This window comes from Euleptes europaea, chromosome 14, assembly GCF_029931775.1.
Source record: "Euleptes europaea isolate rEulEur1 chromosome 14, rEulEur1.hap1, whole genome shotgun sequence".
Lineage (NCBI taxonomy): Eukaryota > Metazoa > Chordata > Lepidosauria > Squamata > Sphaerodactylidae > Euleptes > Euleptes europaea.
This window is the reverse complement of record NC_079325.1, coordinates 60,725,034-60,746,062: the sequence shown is the minus strand read 5'-3', so window position 1 is coordinate 60,746,062 and position 21,029 is coordinate 60,725,034. Positions and strand designations below refer to the sequence as shown.

Genomic DNA, 21,029 nt, shown 5'->3' with positions numbered 1-21,029 from the left:
TTACCACCTCCCGAGGAAACCTGTTCCATTTAGGAACCGCTCCGTTAACTGAAGTTCTTTCTAATGTTTAGCTGAAAACTCTTGATTTAATTTCAACCCATTGGTTCTGGTCCGACCTTCTGGGGCAACAGAAAACAACTCCACACCATCCTCTCTATGAGGATTTGAAGATGGTTATCATATCTCCTCTCAGTTGTCTCCTCTCCAGGCTATAACATATCCAGCTCCTTCAACCTTTCCTTATAGGACTTGGTCTCCAGACCCCTCACCATCTTCGTTGCCTTCTCTGGACACGTTCCAGCTTGTCTACATCCTTTTCAAATCATGGTGCCCAAAACTGAACACAATACTCTAGGTGAGGTCTAACCAGAGCAGAGTAAAATGACCATCACTTTGTGTGATCTGCACACTATACTTCTGTTGATACAGCCCAAGATCGCATTTGCCTTTTTAGCTACCACATCATACTGCTGACTCATGTTCAGTGTAGATCCTTGTCATGGTCTCTGACATAATTATGGTATTTTGTGTACATGTGCAGAATTAATTCCATGTCGAGCTTGAACACAACATACAAACTGAACCACAAACTGCAGAGGTTTGTGTAATGAAAAGCCTGGCAACAGCTTGCAAAATGCAAATGTCCTTAGAACAGGCTGACTGAATTCTCTCAAGGTCTGAATTCTTTCAAGAGCTAACTAACTTACCCTGGTCTTGTCCTTGAAGGGAGAAGAACAGAGTCATTCTTCACTATCTGCCAGAAAGGTGTATCTGAGATTACCCTTCCTGATTCAGCTGCCAGCTGTCAGCTGCTCATATCTCAAGAGCAGAAAAGTCCTGCTATCCTCAAACCTTGAGAAGGTCTACTCAAAGACCTCAAGGCTATAAGTGCAGTAAGCTTCTTCCTTTCTATAACCTTGCTGAAGGCTATGTTTCCTACTGACCAGATGGTTACATGTTACAATGTGAGCAATAATTGTGTTTTATGATTTATATAGTTATATATTGTATTGTAGATTTCTAAATAGTCTCATTTAATGCGTATTGTACTGAAGATGAGAATGGTATGAAAATTGAGTGTATATATATATTCCGTATAATTTGACTGTTATATTTTAGGAGTTGGATTTTGAAACTGAATAGTATGTAAGACTTGCTTGCTTTTACTTCATACATTGTAAATACATACATTGTACTTTGACAAGAGTTTTTATAGAAATGTTAAAGACTTGATAATCTGCATTTACACATATTTTACTAGAAGTATATCAATAAAAAGACTTGCTTTTTAAAAGTAGGTAAAGTTGTTGAGTCCTGCTTACTCGATGACCGGCTGAATAAGATAACTTCACTTCTCAGTAAGTTATACATTCTAAGAGCCTGTCATCTGAACAGCACGACCCGCTTCATCCTTTTCACACATACTACTGCAAAGACATGTCTCCTCTATCCTGTATGCATTTGATTTTCCTACCTCAATGCTGAACTTTACATTTATCTCAATTTTCCATCCTGTCAAGGTCATCCTGTATCCTGGCTCTGTCTTCTACCACATTTGCTACCCCTCCCAATTTAGTATCATCTGCAAATTTAAAAAGCATCATCTCTATTCCTTCATCCAAATAATTTATAAAGATGTTGGTCAACACAGAGCCCAGGACAGATCCCTGAGGCACTCCGCTAGTCACTCCTCTCCAAGTGGATGAGAAACCATTAACAAGCCCTCTTTGGGTTCAATCTGTCAACTAGTTGCAGATCCACCTAACAGTAATAGGATCCAAAACACATTTTACCAACTTGTCAACAAGAATATTATGTGGAACCTTATCAAAAGCCTTACTGAAATCAAGATAAACTATGTCTACAGCATTCCCCTGATCCAGCAAGTAACTTTCTCAAAAAAGGAGATAAGGTTAGTCTGACATGACTTGTTCTTGAGAGAAACCCCGTGCTGGCTCTTAGTAATCACAGCATCCTTTCTAAATGCTCCAGGACTGACTGATGATTTGTTCTAAAACCTTTCCCAGTATAAACATCAAGCTGGTGGGTTGGTAGTTACCCGGATCCTCCATTTTCCCCTTCTTGAAGATGGGGACAACATTTGCCCGCCTCTAATCTTCTGGCACCTCACCTGTTCTCCAAGAATTCTCGAAAATAATGGACAGAGGCTCAGAAATTACACCTGCAAGTTCTTTTAATTTCCATGGATCCAGTTCATCTGGCCCGAGGACTTTGTTTCATTTAAGGAAACTAGATTTTTATATACTACGCCTATGCTGATCCTCGGCCTTCCCTCATCATGTGTTCTGTTTTTGCCATGTTGAGCACCGTTTCCCTCTCAGGAGAATACTGAGGAAAAGTGGGAAATGAGCAGTTCTGCCCTCTCTTCATCACCTGTTGCAATTTCACTTTCCTGTTCCTGCAATGGGCCTACCGTGCCGTTGTTCTTTTCATTACTCTGAACATAACCAAAGAACCCTTTTTTGTTGTGTTTAGCATCTCTCGCTAGCCTAAGCTCATACTGAGCTTTAGCTTTTCTAACACTCTCCCTACAAGCATTGGTTATGTGTTCATTCATCCTAGGTTATAAGGCCCCCCTTCCATTTCCTGAATGAGTCTTTTTTATTTGTCAGATCTTTAGAAAGCTGTTTATGGAGCTTCTTTAGGCTCCTCCCATTTTTCCTTGTCATAGAAATCACTGCTATCCACTGAAAAGGCAAAACCAAATTGCAGAGAAGCATATGCAAATGTGCAATAACCGTCTGCTGAAAGTTCAGAAAACTTGTTTATGTGGTGGTGTGCCATACTTCTTTGAGCAAAAACCAAAATGAAAGCGTGGAAAGTCAGTGGGCGCCAATGAAGTGCCCCCCCATTAACGTAGAGTCCAATGGAGTAATGAGGGCAGGAGGCTGGGTTTGAGCTTACGGCTTTCTTTATTGATCAAGGAATCATAACCGGGTGAGCCAGGATACAGACGATGACCTCTGTAATCCTGTCACACCAAGGGAGGGGCAATGCAAGAGGTTTTATAGACATTTGAGATTCCAATAACATTCGATGTTAGCTTGTCAATGCAACGTCATTAGTTTCTACAGCGCCTGCGTGAGCTTTGCTACATTAATGTATAGAGCTCTATTGTTGTGAGCACTTGCCCTATCGAGAACCACTAGCCACAGCAGGAGACGTAGTTGTCCAAAGCAGTTGGTTTTAATGGTAACAAAGGCAAACAGAGCTTAGAGAACCCAGCAATGGAGAAAACTGGCATGCACTTGATAATATAAAAGCATTGAAAAAAGCACTCAGCAGTACAGTCTCATGAGATTATTTCGAACACACTACAAACAGTACAGAGGCGCTGCTGCTCCCACGGACATCTGCAAGCTTCAAAGGGAACAGGAATGCAAAACAGTCCTTGAAGGAGAGTCAGTGAGAAAACGAAACTAACTGAGACACAGGCCTGACAATTGTTCCCTTGCAGGGTGAAGCGAAACTTAAAGGAGGAATAGGTGGGAGGAAGGCTGTTCCCTTATGTGAGTGGAAAGATTCCAGCCTTTGGCATGTGTGTGTGTGCCTACTTGCTGAAGGAAAGGGGGGCACTGACAAGCGGCTTCTGTGGCTATGCGTGTAGCTTGCGTGTCTGAAGGTGGTTAGGTCGGCACCACACTAGCAAAGGCAGAAGTGTGTGGGATGGGCGGGTTTTTCTCAGAGGCAGGGGTGGTGCCGCCCGCTCAGCCCTTGGCAGCGGCCTCCTGGGGGAAGGAGGGTCGCCAGGGCCTGGTGTTTGCCAGGCCAAAAAGCATGATTTAGGTGATGTGAAAGACCTCTGCCTGAGACCCTGGAGAGCCACAGCCAGTCTGAGTAGACAATACTGACTCTGATGGACCATGGGTCTGATTCAGTATAAGGCAGCTTCATGTGTTAATTGGGGAGAGGCCGTGGCTCAGTGGGAGAGCATCTGCTTGGCATGCAGAAGGTCCCAGGTTCAATCCCTGGCTTCTCCCATTAAAGGGACTAGGCAGGTAGGTGATGTGAAAGACCCCTGCCTGAGACCCTGGAGAGCCGCTGTTGGTCTGAGTAGACAATACTGACTTTGATGGACCAAGGGTCTGATTCAGTAGAAGGCAGCTTCATGTGATTGTTTCCTGCTGGCTTCAATATGCTGATTCTGAGGCTGAACTATGAATTAGTTTGTGAATGGCAGGTAGTTTGTCATTAGGGGGTTACAGGTTGAGTTTTGCATCTTCGTGCAGTGTCACGGCTTAGTTTTACTTTGTTGTGGTTTTTGACCTTGTAAGCCACTTTGCACACCGAGCAGAGAAAAGTGGGCCCCAGGGCCTTCAATTTGGAAACAGGTGTGTGGTCAAGCTTTGTTTCGCTTCATGAGTGATTCGCATCTGTCCAGATCCAGGAAATGGCCAGTCTGCTGGTGCTCTCTTCTCTCAAGGGCTCGCAGCCTACAGATTACTTGGAAGGTTTCTTGTGTCTTTTCTGGAGCATCCTCAGGTAGCAAGAAGAAGCCGAGGTTGCTTGTCTCAGAGCTTAAACCTCAGGGCTGTGAAGGGGTTTGCAAATTTCCCATCTGTTTAAATGAGTCAGCATACGTAAATGAGGGCAAAATGGCCACCACACCAAAAATTAGAGAGCCATTTGGGAGGGACGATGGGAGGGGCGGATGGAGGTGCTTCTGAAGGGGAAGTGGCCCCTTCGTTGCCCTGCAAGAAGAAAAAGTCCCCGTCCCCCCGCCAAGTCTCCTTTGGTGGAGCAAGCCCTGCCCAGGTTTGAGCCTGGGGGAGGTGCTCTTTTTTGTCGTGTGCCTGTCAGAGACCCGCAAAGCAGGGATGGGGTTGGGCGTTCCAGGGGATGGGGGGGGGGTGGCTCCTTCGAGCCTCAGCTTGGCCACAATAGGAAAGCGGGACTAATCCAAACAACTAGGGGTGAGCAGGCCCCACGGCGTCATCCGGCCAAGACTCGGGTCCTCTTAACAGCAGCGCCCTGAGAGGGGGATTTCCATGCCGGCTTTTCAGGAGGGAGACGCTACAGCATCCCTGGGCCAGATACCTGATATGTGAGGCCTGCTGGCCTTGGTGTGAAGAGGTTGCTGCTCAGTAGACCTGGAAGTGCGGCAAACGTCACCGTCTCCTGGGAAGAGCCCCTGTTGTTAGTCCCTGCCAGGTACGAATGCGGTCTGCTTGCAGGGAACCAGCTAGACACAGCACTGTTTCCTCCTGAGGGGCTAGTTTACCACTGGAAGGAAACATTTCATCTGGGGGTGTTTGAAAATAAGACCCACACCTCACCTAAGCTACGGAACAGGTGCAGTCCAGAATTCTCCCATCTCGTTCGGTAGGATGTTTGGGTTGGTTCTCTTCCTAGAAGTTGTGATGTGTTTGGTGTTCATTCTTTGGGACATCCATGTGTGTCTTGATTTTTTTCTTTTTATTAACTAGCTGAACCCTTAGCAAGCCCTGAAAGGGGGGGGCACTGAAACAGTAGCTTAAAGAGAGCAACTCCCCCCCAGCCAGCCTGGGGGCCCCAGTCCGATGTGGCAGAGCTGTAACAAACACTTGCTACTTCAAAACACCCACAAACATTGTGTCGGGGGGGGGGGCTTTGTGGGTATGGTTTCATTAGCGGACATGGCTCTGGTTTGTTGGAAGGAGAAAGTTTAATTTCCCTCCTGATCAGCTTTCAGGCTGCTCAGGGCCATTTTGCACTGCCCCTGCTGCTAATTTTGAGGTTGCCCTAAATAGAAGTTGAGTGCGTATCTTGAATCGGCTTTGCTTTAAGATGAATTATTTTCCTTCATTTACTACATCTGGGCTGGGAACAAGTTCTTCTCTCTATGCCTTTGATCAGAAGCTCCGTGTCTCCCCCCCTCCCCGCTGAGTTCCCTTTGTCCTGATGATGTGGGGCGGAGGGGGGCTGGGTAGGGGGGAGATGCCAGTGGAGCTTTGAGACCTGCTGCAGAAGACTAAATTTTACAGGCGGTGCCGAGGGTGGGGGCTCCTGGCTATTTGTTTCTTAAGATAACTATGACCATGTTTCCCAGTTCAGTGGCTGGGGCCGGGGGTGGGTAGGGGGGAGATGCCAGTGGAGCTTTGAGACCTGCTGCAGAAGACTAAATTTTACAGGCGCTGCCGAGGGTGGGGGCTCCTGGCTATTTGTTTCTTAAGATAACTATGACCATGTTGATAGTTCCCAAGAGTAAGGTCTGAGTCCACCTGTCAAATCCCAAACAACAGAACATCCAGACAGAGTCGTCTAAGAAGCAGTTTATTTGGGAAGCATAAGGTGTGTAGCAGCAACTTACAGGAAAAGGTACGAGGACTCAAGTGGGGGAAAGCGGGCAGGTTGAAACATATACATCAGAAAGGCACCGTTGGATTCCAGGCTGAGCCTGGTTCCCATGACAGATTACAGTTATCGCGCCGGGGCGCAGGCCGTCATAACAAACCTCTGAGCTACTCGACCTTGACTCCAGCTGCGCTCTCAGCCTGGAGCTCACATTCTGCCCCCCCCCAGAGCCCCCCCCTCCCCACCTCAGCAGATGGGGCGGGTTTATCTGGATACGTAGCATGGAATTGACGCAGCAGGCGAGGGGCGGAGATGTTTAACCCATTTGTCATGGGCGGGACTGAAATGTTTCCAACGGACTAGGTATTCCAAGCCCCCCCCCCATGAATGCGGGAATCAAGGATCTTGGAAACCACACAGTACTCCTCTCCCCCACCACCATTTCGGGAACCTCTGGAGGCTCTTCTGGATGCCACTGAGACGTGGGCACATACTGTTTTAATAAAGTGACATGAAAAACTGGATGGACCCTTTTCAACTTCTTGGGGAGTTGCAGCTCCATTGTGACTTCATTAATAACTCGGGTGATAAAAAAAGGACCAATGTATTTTTCACTCAGTTTTTTGGAGGGTCGCAGAGAATGTAGATTTTTGGTAGAGAGATATACCAGATCACCCACCCTCAGCGTCCAGCCGGGGGACCGATGCTTGTCTGCTTGAGCTTTATATTTTCTTTTGGCCTGTTCTAAGTTTTCAGTTAACCAAGGCCAAGTAGACTGGATGGTTTGAATCCAGTCTAACATCTCCGCACCCCCCCTCCCCTGACACATCCACCTGCCCGACGGGGCCAAACTCCTTGCCATACACAATGCAGAAGGGGCTGAAGCCTGTGGATTGATGAACAGAATTATTATATGCAAAAGGCAATAGATCAACCCAGTCATCTTGATGATAATTCACATAACATCGGAGATAACATTCTAGTACAGCATTCACTCTTTCCGTTTGTCCATCTGTTTGGGGGTGGAAGGCACTTGACAGACCTTGTTCAACTCCTACCAGTTTGAGGAAAGCTTTCCAGAACTTGGCTATAAATATAGAGCTGCGGTCTGAGATTATCTTGCGCGGGAAGGAATGATATTTGAATATGTGTGTCACAAATAAGTGAGCCAGTCTTTGAGCAGAGGGCATGCCTGCACAAGGGATTCAATGCACCCGTTTGGAAAAAAGGTCCGTAACCACCCACAGGACAGTTTTCCCTCGACTTAATGGTAAATCAGTCATGAAATCCATGGCAATTACCTCCCATGGCCCTTGAGGTACTTCTAACGGTTTTAGTAGCCCGGTGGGCTTGCTTGTCAGACGTTTTGCAGTGGCGCATACTGGACAGCTGCGGATGGAGTCCAGATCAGAATGCATACCCGCCCACCAGAATTGACAACGGAGCAAATGTAGTGTCTTTACAAACCCAAAGTGTCCAGAGGTTTTTGCTCCATGAGCTAGTTCTAACACCTCTGCTCGCAAAGTTTTAGGCACATACAATTTATAGTCTTTGACCCATATTTCTCCCCGCTGCTCGAGACCTGAAGGCAGTACATTGTTATTCCTCTCGGTTAGGCACTTACGTATCAAAGTGTCACGGAAAGACTGGGGCAGTCCTGCTGGAATGACAGGGTCGCCCCCCGCTTGGGGTTGGGTTGGAGAGTCACTGCTAGCGTCCTCGGGCAGCGGCGGAGGACTAGGAGGGACAACTCCCTTAGTGGGTTGCAGGGAATCGCTCCCGGCCTGGGCTTGCCGCGCCTGGGCGTGTGTGAGGACTGCTAAGGTGGGGAGGATACCTCTTTGCTCTGGAGTAAACAGGGACTCTGTGGGTCGCTCCACCTTAACAGGATATTGAGGAAGTCTAGAAAGAGCATCAGCTAAGAGGTTTCTTTTGCCCGGAATGTGTTTGATTACAAAACGAAAGCGGTAAAAGAAGTCCGCCCATCTGATTTGTTTTGCGGTGAGTTTGTGAGTCCCAGTTAAAGCCTCCAGGTTCTTGTGATCCATCCAAACCTGGAAGGGAGTCTCAGAACCTTCTAGGAAGTGCCTTAACAGTGTTTCACTGCTGCCGCCTCTTTTTCCCAAATGGGCCAGTTGAACTGAGACTGGGAAAAATTCTTTGAGAAATAGGCACATGGGTATAACTGGCCACCTTCTGTAAGCCCTTGGCCCGAAGAATCCCCAAAAGCAACAACCCAGACAGGTAGTCCTAAGGCAAGTTGACTTTATTGGAAAAATCAAACGGGTTAACAGTGCTTGCAAACTAACTAAACCAAGAATGGCTGGCTGGCGCAAATCAGTAATATATGTTAGCACAGCTGATATGGCAGGTTGGCATAGTAACTCAGTTTCCCACGGGAGAGGAATGCACGAGATAAAGTGTCTGTTAGAACAACAAAGCGAGGCAGCTGCGAGAAGCCGCGAGAAAGTCATAACACCTCAGAGGAGCAGAGGAGCCGAACAGGCCCGCTCCTGACACCTTCCCCCTCTTGCATGAGGGCCCCTCCCATGGCTACTTCAGAAGCATCTACCTGAACAATGAAAGGGCGGTCACAATCCGGATGCTTAAGTATCAGTTCAGTTGTGAACAAACGTTTCAAAGTCTCAAAGGCTACCTGACAGCCCGGGGTCCATTCTATTTTAGCGGAGGGCTGGGTAGCGGCAACTCCTTTACCCTTGGTTTTGAGTAAGTTAGTAATCGGAAGCGCAACTTTTGCGAAGTCTCTGAGGAAATGGCGGTAGAAAGTAGCGAACCCGAGAAATCTCTGTACTTGCTTGCGAGAAGTTGGCGGCTCCCAGTCAACTACTGCTTGTACCTTGTCTGGGTCCATGGTTATTCCTTGGTGTGAAATTCTATAGCCCAGAAAGGTTAGCTCCCTTTTATGGAATTCACACTTGGAAACCTTAGCATAGAGGTGGTTCTCTCTGAGCCGTTGCAGAACTTCTTTGACCAGGGTGATGTGCTCATCCAAACTCTTGGAGTAGATGAGGATGTCGTCTAAGTAAACTACCACCCCTCTAAACAACAAATCATGGAGGATCTCATTAATCATTTGCATGAAGACCCCCGGGGCCCCTTTTAATCCAAAGGGCATTAAAAGGTACTCAAACATCCCAAAGCAACTGGAAAAAACAGTCAATGATTCATCCCCCTCTCGAATCCGTATGCGATAATACGCTTCAACCAAGTCCAATTTGGTGAAAATGCGTCCTTCCTTTAGCTGGCTTAGGAGATCTGGAATGAGGGGAATGGGGTAGGCATTAGTCTGGGTGACTGCATGAAGTTTGCGAAAGTCTATACACAGTCTTAAGTCACCTGTCTTTTTACGCACAAAGAAGGCAGGAGCGCAGTGGGGGGCTGTGGAGGGGTGGATGAAGCCCCGTGCCAGATTCTTGTCAATAAAGTCTTTCAATACTTCCTTTTCTTTGGGATTCATAGGATAAATCTTACTCTTAGTTAAACATTCCCCCCCTCCACTTCAATAGCACAGTCTGTGGCGCGGTGGGGGGGTAGTACATCACACTCTGACATCGAAAACATCTGCAAAATCTCGATATTCGGGAGGCAATTGCGGATCAGCATCTCCTGCCGTCAAGTCAGAACCTAGGACAGCTACCTCTTTTTGGTGCTGTTCACATTGCGGTTTGACGAATTCAAGTGTTTGGGCTGCCCAGTCAATTATGGGGCTATGCCCCCGAAGCCAATTTACTCCCAGGACTACTGGAAAGTGGAATGCGGCACTATAGTGAAGTGGATCTGTTCCCAATGGTCCCCCACTCCATGGCGACTATGCCATTTCGCCTGTCAACTGGGCCCCCTTTAAAGTCACTCCCATCCATCTGGGCCATGGGTCGCAAAAGTGCGGCTCCCGAGCTGCATGCGGCTCTTTGAGCCCTTGAGTGCGGCTCTTTCCACGTGCGGGCATGCAGGCACGCACGGGGTGGGTCGGTCAGTCGACGGGAGAAGTGGTGCAGGCGGGCCGCAGTTGCCAGGGCGACCCAATGGAGGCATCTCTTCTTTCCACCGTCCCCTAAACACTCAACCCCCCCTCCCCGTCCCATAGCTTGTCCTTAGTTGAAGGTTACTCGGCGATGAGCATGCTTGCCCTGGAGCCGCCGCCGCCCTCCTGAACTGGCCTGTCCAGCACGCTGACGCAGGCCGGCAGGGGGACAAAGGCCTGGCTTCCCTCCTGTTGCGCATTGTTCCGCGTCGCTGGTTGCCAGGCGAGACGCCGAGGTTACAACCCCCAGCCCGGCGGCGGCCTCCTCCGCCTGCTCTCTCCACGTGCCCTTCGGTGGCTTTTGCAGGTAGGCTGGCTGGGGAGAGGCGAGGGAGGTCCAGCGCGCCTTGCAAGCTCCCTCCCTGAGCGGCGACGAGGGCGACGCTCCCCTCTCCCCCTCCAAAGGCAGCCCTTGGCCTGCTCGCCCTCTCGCCCGTGAGGAGGGAAGCCCCAGCAGGCTCCGACTTGGTCCCGCGTGAGGCTGCTGGCAAGCCACAGAGGGGAACGGGGGGAAGGCCCGGGACCCAGCGGGAAAGCGTTTCGTCCCCGACCGGCCGCCTCTTTCAGCTTGCATACCCGGGTTTGAATGCGCCCCGCCAAACCCCACCGGAGCCTTCTGCCTGGCATGCAGGGCGCTTGTGGAGGGCCAGGCAGCCCCTCAACAGTTGCGCATCCACCAGAGAAAGGCCTGCCATCCCCCGCCGTCCTCCCCCTCTCCTTTCTCCCCCCTCTTCTTCCTTCCTTCCTTCCTTCCATCCTTTCTTCCCCAGTTCCTTCCTTCTCTTTCCTTCCCAGTTCCTTCCTTCCTCTTTCTTTCTCTGTCCCTCCCCCACTCTTCCTTCCTTCCTTCTTCCCTTTCATCCTTTCTTCCCCAGTTCCTTCTCTTTCCTTTCCCAGTTCTTTCTTTCTTTCTTTCTTTCTTTCTTTCTTTCTTTCTTTCTTTCTTTCTTTCTTTCTTTCTTTCTTTCTTTCTTTCTTTTTTCTCTGCCCCTCCCCCTTCCTTCCTTCCTTCCTTCCTTCCTTCCTTCCTTCCTTCCTTCCTTCCTTCCTTCCTTCCTTCCTTCCCCAGTTCCTTCATTCTCTTTCCTTTCCCAGTTCCTTACTTTCTCCATCCCCCCCACCTCCCTTCCTCTACTAGGGTTGCCAACCTCCAGGTGGTGGCTGGAGACCTGGCAACCCTAGCATCTCCCCCCAGTGTACCTACAGTTTAATTAAGACTTAAAACTTTAATTAAAGTTTATTAAGTTAATAAACAGTGTACCTACCTATATAGTTTAAGTTTAAGAAATTTGGCTCTCAAAAGAAATCTCAATCGTTGTACTGTTGATATTTGGCTCTTTTGACTAATGAGTTTGCCGACCCCTGATCTGGGCAAATCGGAGGGGCTGCGGTAAAACGCTTGCTTTCATGTTTAGGGTTTTAAAAGTGTCCTCACTGATTAGGGTACGAGCACATCCAGAATCTACTAGAGCCTTAACCGCTACTTGGGGACCCCCCTTATAATGTTGCAATATTATTTCAAGAAACATAGTGTCTGTGGGGGGGGTGCAGTCACTTTGGTCCGCAGTGGTGCTCCGTTCACTGCAGACCCTGCTCGTTTTTTGTCTGCTCCTGGGTGGGAACGAAATTCAGGGCTGCTAAGGATCCCCAGGTCCTGTCTTCTTCTTCTGATGTATCTGCGTCGGCGGGACTAGAGGTGATTGTAATCCTTGGCCCAGATGGGCCTTCATTTGTAATCCGAGCCCCCGACGGGGTAGGAAGGAGTGCTGACGACCCTTTACGAGCAACCTCGTCGTTCATGTGGAGGGTGACGGGTGGCTTGCGCCCGGCTGTCCTCAGTGGGGAACCACTGCCTTTGCTCTCTCATGAAGCTGTCTACCTGATGCAAAAAATAGGGTAGGGCTTCCGCAGAGCCGTTAAAAGTCACTCGTAAGTCTTTTAAGGATGCATGCGGACGGGGCGGCGGGTACTGCCAATGCAGAGGGAATCCCCTCGGCCATCCCGGCGGGACTTGCGGTGGCGCTTGCGGCAGGACTTGAGGAATGCCGGGCTGTGGCGGCAGCGGTGGCAATCTCACCGGGGATTGTTGCCTCCGTCTCCATTCACGGCATAGAGCATCCATTCGCTCTTGCATTTGGGCCATCTGTTGCTGTAGTTCTCAGTTCTGGAAGCGCAAACGAAAAACTTCATCTGCCGGTCCGCCTCCGCGCCAGCTCTGGGAAACGCCGAACTGGGCATTCCAATCTTCGGCTTCCTCTCCACCGTACCACCCCTGAGAGACATTGAAAGGAGCATTCCAGTCTTCAGCATCCTCTCTGTCCGAATCACCCTCCCCCAGGTATTCACAGATATCTTGGGTCAGGGCATAGTGTACGGTAGCTCGTTGACGACGAGCTTGGTGTCTTGGGAGAGCCATAAAAGACCAATCGGAAGAGAACGAAAGCGTGAGGTCCTCCTCTTCCGATCCTGGTCCCGAGCTCAGCCATCCAGTAACCTTGGATCGTGCTCCCAGGGCTTCTGCTGTGGTTGTGGCGGTTTCAGATGCCCGGCCACGACCAACTCCGCCATCTGAGCCTCGGCTTTGGCCACAGCCGCTCCCAATTCTGCCGCCTGAGCCATGGCGGTGTCTCAGAGAAGTTGCTCCAACAGGGGAGTTAGAAACAGTTTCACCTCTTCCAGGTTGGTAAGCAGTGGCATTATTTGCCGTGCCACGTCTGTCGCAGCGGACCCAAAATCTGACAACAACAGTTCTTGGATTTGGGCTTCCGAAGCCGATGGTGGTAGTTCCATGATGTGTAACACAATTTTGGCGGCGGTGTTACTCGCCTCGAACTGAAAGCGGTTGCCTCCGGAGCCTTCAGCCATAGCGGCCCGTAAAAAAGGACTGTCCAATAAATCCTCAAGAGCCGCGGTGTGCGCGATCCACTGCGTTAGTAAGGAAGTCCCTTCTTGGGTGAGCAGGGTTTGCTCCTCTGGTGCACCCCCAGTGGTACTGTTATTCAAGTGACGGAATTGGTTTAAAAGGTAGGACCTGGTGGCCTTCTTCCTTTCCTCATGCAGGTGCCGGTCGACCTCCCTCTGGGCATTCTGGAGTCGATCCTCAGTCTCCTCTTGAACGAGCTGTCGGAGGATTTCTCGAGCCGTGGAGGCCTTTGGTTGACACACACACCCCCCAGTGGTCCTCGCCCGATGAGGAACCAGTGGACCTAGGTGCTGTTGCCATGCACTTTAGGAATGAGGCAAGAACCACATTCCTTGGAATAAAAAAAAGAAACTAAAATAAAAAAGAAAGTGAAAAGGACTTGAGTCCTATTGTAAGGTCTGAGTCCACCTGTCAAATCCCAAACAACAGAACATCCAGACAGAGTCGTCTAAGAAGCAGTTTATTTGGGAAGCATAAGGTGTATAGAAGCAACTTACAGGAAAAGGTACGAGGACTCAAATGGGGGGAAGCGGGCAGGTTGAAACATATACATCAGAAAGGCACCGTTGGATACCAGGCTGAGCCTGGTTTCCATGATAGATTACAGTTATCACGCCGGGGCGCAGGCCGTCATAACAAACCTCTGAGCTACTCGACCTTGACTCCAGCTGCGCTTTCAGCCTGGAGCTCACACCAAGGGCCGCCATGTTGCTCTGCAGTAGAACAGCCAGACTGGAGTCCAGGAGCACCTGAGAGGCCAACAAGATGTTTGGAGGATGAGCTTTCGAGAGTTAAAGAGCTTCAAAAAATCTTATTGGCACCAAAGAGGCCTTGTTCATTGAATCTGGGGTTCCAAAGAGGTCCCAGGGACTGATGCCACCCATTTATCCCAGCATGGGTGTTGCCTCTTGAGAAAGAAAACGGGCCCTAATATTTGGATCTAGCAGGGAAATCCCTTTTGCCACTGTCCAGGAAACAACAGATAGCCAAGTAGCACGGCAGACTGTGTGAGGTTGTGCTAGCTTGCATTCATTGGGAGGGGGGAGGATCCATTAGCATCTGGTTTGTGATTGCAACAGATCCCCCCTCTCCCCCCCGCCTCGTGCACATACACCTGCACCTTCCTGGTTGCTTTCTCTAACGGAGACTTGGGCTGCAAATCCGTCATTCAGGCCTGGGTAAAAATACCATCACTGTCTAGAAAAGGTACTTATTTGGTTTTCTTGTTTTTTTCCTGAGGAGCTGTAATTTTAGTCACACTGTGCTGCTGTGGTTTTCAGACCCAGCAAGCAATTCCTGTGGTGAGGCCAGAGTCAAAAAAGAGTCATACAATTTCTCCAGCTCCTTGAAGGGCATCCTGGGAGGTGAAAGGGTAGCCGCCTAGCTGCTTCGCCATAGCCGGGGGTAGTCCAGCTGTTCTCAAAACCCCTTTCTTCTCACCTCCTCTACCCTTGGCTGGTCTTCTCATTACTGTCCTTCCTCTGCTAGTCTCTGGCTGGAGTCCAAATGGTGGCTCTCCAGTGTGCTGTATGATCCCTCATGATCACGTCCCCCCTTGGCATTTCTCCCACAGCTCTTCATATGAGTAAACTGTGTCATACTGGATCCAATTACAAAATGTGTTAATTTTACCACTTTTTGGAAACCCACAATCATCTCTATTAAACCTAGCATTAAATGTAACTGAGGCGATAGGAGGTTTATCTAAGACACAGTAACACCCTCTCCCCCCTCCCCAGAAGATGAGTAATGAAGACAAGAGAATACTTCCATCAGAGAGGGAGATTCTGCCTAGCTTGGTGTACTGTTGAAACCGGTGCCATGAAGCCCCAGGTTTGCAGAAATTATATATATATATGGGGGGGTCTTTAGAAACCCCAAATAATGCATGCACCATATGTCGCTTAAAAAGTGAACCCCCATCGAGATCTCCCCTGGCAATACAGAGAGAGTCTGGTGGCCACAACTGTATTGCTGAGGCTTCCAAGCTTCATTTTGTCGGAAGCTAAGCAGGATCGGCCCTGGTTAGTATTTAGATGGGAGACCACCAAGGAAGTCCAGGGTTGGGAAGTCTCTTGCCTTGAAAACCCCACGAGATCGTCATAAGTTGGCTGTGAATTGACAGGCAAAAAAAAACAAAAATGCGTAGGAGTATCTTTACTAGACAGACTAATATGTTGTTCTCTTTGAGATGGCTAAGCCTGTCTGTCTGTACAGCTGAGAAAGGCACAGGGGCCTCACTGGACTGAGGGAGTTGGCAACCCCATTTATCAGACATCCCCACAGCTGTCCCAATGTTCTTCAGTAAATGTCTGCATTGATACACATCTAGTGAAAGTTGTTAATATGTCTCTTGAGTGAGGCGGCTCTCCCCAGACGTTTGAAGGAGGCAGTTACTAGACCCCTGATCAAAAAGCCTTCCTTGGCTATGGATGATGGGGCCAATAACTGGCCAGTCTCCAATTTACCTTTTCTAGGGATGGGTGTGGTGGCACATCAGCTTCTGGGTTTCCTGGATTCCACATCCGACCTTGGCCTTTTCCAGTCTGGCTGCCGGCCCAGGTTCGGTATCAAGACAGCTTTAGTTGCACTGGTGGACGATCTTTGTTTAAAGAGCAATACTATTGGATATTTTAGTGGCCTTCGACACAGCTGACCGCTCCATTCTTAACCATTGTCTTGAGTATGGAGTTGGGTGTCAAGGGCACCGTGGCCCCTTGGAGGCTTCAGTCTTTTCTGTCTGACTGAAGACAAAGAGTGTTGCCGTTGGAGGTGCCAAATCACTCCGGTGGGATTTATCTTGTGGAGTACCATCAGAGCTCTGCTCTCTCACCCGTTCCCTATAATGTATATAATGGGGCTGCTGAATGAAATGGTCCAGAGCTTTGGGGTTGGGTGTTACCAACATACAGATGACTCCCAGCTCTGCATCTCATTCAATCCTCTATGTTGGCTCTAAACTGGAGCTTTGAGGGTATGATCAGGTGGCTAAAACAGAATAAACTACAGCTGAATCCAGACAAGACAGAGGTAATGCTTGTCAGGAAGGCTGGATTTACGTCCGCAGGCATGACGAGTTCGCTGAGGACCACATCAATGAGTACCTGATGTCCATTGCAAACCAATTACTGACTCAGGACGCCTTTCGTTGGTCACTAAAACAGGCAGATGTTCTCTCAAAGTTATGTTGAAGATCTTGAGGTGTGGAGCCTTGACCAGTTGAATACTTCCTGCAGAATTCACCTTATGTTAAAATTGAGGGTTCTTCCTCACCCCATCCAATCTTCCAGTAAAATCCTTCTAAGGTGCTTTACTGTGGGTAATTATTGAGGTAATTAGTCAAACTAGCCCCAGGAGCAACTTTGTGAAGCACTGAAAATAGGACTAGCTCCTGCAGGGTATTTCAGTGACCCATTTTGAAATGAAGAAGGGAACAGTTGAGGTCTACCAGTCTAATTCTGGGATTGTCTGATTTAAACACAGATGGTAGAAAGCCAGCTATGGCTTGCGCTACAATGTTTGTCTTGTTCTTTCCAGAAAATCAAGCGGGTCTCTTCGGAAGAAGAGTGCTTCTTTGACCTGCTGAGCAAATTCCAGAGCAACCGGATGGATGACCAGCGCTGTACCCTGGAGGAATGCCAGAAGGATACGGGGGACGCTGCCTCCACACCACTGCCTGTCCTGGAGGAGAGGATGCGTAAGCGACGGCTTTGTGGCTATAGCACTCAGTGAAGGAATGTGGTCCCTCCTCACTCAGGGGCTTTGGAACCCGCATGATGAATGGGGTTTGCGGGGACATGCAGCCATTGTCTGTGGGATGCACACACCTGCGAGGAGACCCTCACAAGCATTTGTGGCCCCCATTTCTGCCTTGCCTCTATCCTGACATGATAGGAAAGCCCTCTGCCAAGATTTCGGAGGCATTCATTGGCTGCTTTTTCTCCTCCTTTTTGTTTTTCTTTCTTCCATTTCTGCCCCCCTGTGTCTTTGTCAGCTTTGGAGGGGAGAGAAGGGTTATGGATGTGATGGTAATGTACCGTATTTTTCGCTCCATAGGATGCACCTTTCCATAAGACGCACCTAGTTTTTAGAGGAGGAAAACAAGAAAAAATCTCCTCTAAAAATCTCCTCTTCCTCCTCTAAAAACTTGTCTTATGGAGCGAATGCCGGCTGGGCGCGTGCGCATCGGGACGGCGCGAACCGGCGTTCCCCCGCCCCGACGGCCAGCTGGCAGGGCGCACAGAGCCAGCTGGGCGTGTGCGCGTCCGGACGGCGCGAGTCGGCGTTCCCCGCCCCGACGGCCAGCTGGGAGGCGGGCGGGGCTGCACAGAGCGGCTCGTTCTGTGCGGCACCGCCCGCCTCCCAGCTGGCCGTCGGGGTGGGGAACGCTGGCTCGCACCGTCCCGACGAGCACACGCCCAGCCGGCATTTGCTCCATAAGATGCACGCATATTTCCCCTCACTTTTGAGGAGGAAAAAAGTGTGTCTTATGGAGCGAAAAATACTGTTATGTTTTTGAAAAAGCTTTAAACACACAGAAGGGACCTGCCTGTCTCCAGGAAGCTTTCTTGCTTCCAGTGGGGTCCTTCCAGTGCCACCTGGGCACTTGGCATCTGCCGTCTCCCAAGCACCCAGGTTGGCACCGGTCCTGAGAGAGAATGCACCATGAGCCTGGGGGATTTATTGTTAGCGGATGTCGTGAAGAACCAGAAGCATTAAGCACCTTTTAAAAAAGGATTCGATTAAATGTTTTCTCTCCTTTGAAAAATTGGTGCGCCTCCTCCCTCCCTCCTCTCCTGATATTTAGTAGGTTGGGGGGGAGTGAGGGCCCTGGGGACTAAACAGCGCCCCAGAAAGAACCGCTTGGCATGAGGACGGCATCTCGTGCACGTGGGGGTGAGTGGAGGGGGCATCAGCCAGGGAACAGCAAACCGGGTGTAAAGAGACGTTGAGCAGGACAGGCGTGTGTGAGAAGGAGTGCAGCTGGGCCTGGCTCTGCAAAGAACCGAAAACCAGCCGTGCTTCTGCCTAGATCCAGGGCAGCTTCAGATAGGGAAGCATCCTTAGGGCTCAAGGCAGATCACACAATCCAAAAACAAAGCAATAGGACAGAATCACAAAATTAGAAAAATAAAGTAATAAAACTGTGTAAAGGCACAGAATAAACAATGCATTGAAAGCTGCCTAAAGTTTTCACAGATATTAAAGGGACAACCCTGTTCTCTTTTTTAAAATACCCTCCTGAACAATTCCATTCTACACAATCCGAGGAGCCCTGAAGTCCGTGGCCCTTGCAAGGGAAAGAGGGCCTCTGCGGCACAAAGTGGCAAGTGGAGCCCCTGGAAAAAAGTCCGTAGCCTGCTTGCCCCACTCTTCAGAACTGGATGGATGGGAAGAGAATCTCCGCCCCCCCCCCCCACACACACACACAGATGTGTGTCTTCTGCAGTCTGGAGCACCCAGAGTTCTAATGGGTTTCTTTTCAACGGGGAGGGGGCTGTGGCACAGTGGTAGAGCAACTGCTTGGCATCTGCTTGGCATGCAGAAGGTCCCAGGTTCAATCCCTGTCATCTCTAGTTAAAGGGACTGGTAAGCAGGTGACGTGAGACCCTGGACAATACTGACTTTGATGGACCAAGGGTCTGATTTAGTATAAGGCAGCTTCACGTGTGTTCATGTGTTCAACGTCTTCTTTTTTCGTTTTGCCTTGCACTCCCGTGGGGATGGCTTCTAGCTAGAAATGTTAAACAAATCCATTGAGGAGGAAAGGACTAGTTAGAGCTCTCAGCCAGCCCAGTGCCTTGGGACGGCCACGTCTTCCGCACTCCAGGTCCTGCAGGCTAAAGGGGGCATGCTCCACTGTGCCCCCTGCGGGAGTGACATCTGGCTGGCCATGGCTGGAACCAAAATGCCGGACTAGGCAAATCCCTCCCTCCCACCCCCACCCCCCGGTTTGTGGAATCCTGCAGGAGCAGCCTCACAAGCCTTTCCCTGTGTGGGATACTGGTGCTGTTGTTTTAAGGACAACTCCTGGAGGCTCTCTAGAAAGGAGAGGCATAACTGGAGGAGGCTAGATTTACTGTGGCCTACTGGTGGTCTGTTCAGTTAGCTGGCCATTGTCTTCCAATAAACATGGTCTTTATGGTCGCTACTGCCTCCAGCACGGATCCTTTCCCTCCCTGAAGACATAATGCCCTGTTCCTCCCGATTGGCCCTGGGAGGTGGGGAAACCCCCACCTGGCAACTCCACCCCTTCCCCTGATTCCCCAGGTGGCTAGAAACAAGCTGGGCAACCAACTGCTGCCACCTGTGACTCTGAGAGTCTCTCCTGCCAGACAAAGTCATCCGTCCCTCACGCTGCACCTGGGATGCCAGGGCTGCTGAGGCTGCTGCTACACTCCTGTGAATGTACACAGGTGAGCGATCACAACTTTGCACATGAGAACTATCATGTTCCAGGGGTGGCGGCCCTTCTCTGCTGCCCCTCCCTGTGATCACAACAAATAGGCATGGTGTTTTTCCAGAGATCAGTCATACAGCATTTAAAATATAAGACAGTTTAATAAATGGACAAAAACATCACACATTCACACATTTCAGGCTGAGCAAGGGAACAAAGAAAAGTTCTAATTCTTTCACCAGGTCTAATTCCTTCACGCATTCTACCGGCCAGTTGCAGCCGACTTATGGCGACCCCAGCAAGGGGTTCTCGAGGCAAGTGAGGAGCAGAGGTGGTTTGCTGTTGCCTTCCTCTGCAGATCCATCCTTGGTGAGATAGATCCATTTGGATCCTCCTGCCGCAAAAGGAAGAGTTGACTTTCAAGCTGTTTGGTTCTGAGCAATCTCTGCCCCTTTAAGGTGTGACCCAAAAGCAGGGTGTGAGGTACGCAGCCATTGCCCAGCTTGGCTAAACCTATTAGCCCAACGAAAGGCTTGAGCGCTCTGTGCTGGGAGCTGGACAACTCCTTTCTTCAACTTATTATTATTATTATTTGGTTATTTATAGTCTGCCTTTCTCCTTGGGACTCAAGGTGGATTGCATAGTATAAGTAAAGTACGAGCAGCGGGATCGAATGTGCAGCGAACAGTACAAGAGGGTTTGGATGGCAGCAAACAGACAGAAGTCTCGGCGAAGGCTGGAGGCCCTTTCCTCTCTGACTGCTGCTACTCTGCTGCTGTGCAGGGGTGGATTCTGGGGTGGGGGGACGTTTCTCCACCGGCTGCTTTTCTGTTTTCCCAGTTCTGAAATTCATTGCTATCCTAGTAGTTGGGGGGGAGGGGTTGCGCGTGTGTGTGGTGGATGTCTGAATGTGGCTTACAGTGGGCTGAAGAGGAGGCTTGAACCCGCTCCGCTGTTCTCTAGCAGTTACCCTTTACAGACCTGTCTTCACCTCATGCTATTTCCCCCAAATTTTTCAAATAGTGAGGGTGCTCCTCTTGCCACAGTGTTCACTCCTGCCTCCCCACACACCACGTGAATGAGCAAAATATTCCTATTTGCCTGGGGCTCTTCCACTGCTGAGGCCATCCATCCATCCCCTTCCCCATTCAGCTAAGAAGAAACCTAGGCAGAGAGGGAGCATTTTGCACTGGTGTACGTTATAGCTCTTCACTGGTGGTCTCCGTGACCTCGGAGACAGTTTGTTGCTGAAAAGTGAGAAAATATAGCCACTGTTGGGTGATACAAGCTGTGACCCTCAAAGGAAGACAGAATGAGGGTTCCTGAGGCCTGGTGCCCAAATCCTCCGTTTCAGGGCGAGGAGTCTCACC

The 21,029-nt window shown here is 49.7% G+C and overlaps 1 protein-coding gene across 1 annotated transcript in view; it reads left to right on the top strand.

Annotated features, from left to right (window-relative positions):
* Nucleotides 1–21,029, top strand: part of GPSM1 (G protein signaling modulator 1) — a 95,272-nt gene that overhangs the window by 70,315 nt on the left and 3,928 nt on the right. The window contains exon 11 of the mRNA XM_056860209.1: nt 16,797–16,956. Within this exon, the coding sequence (XP_056716187.1) occupies nt 16,797–16,956 (160 nt within the window). The remainder of the gene's footprint in view (nt 1–16,796; nt 16,957–21,029) is intronic.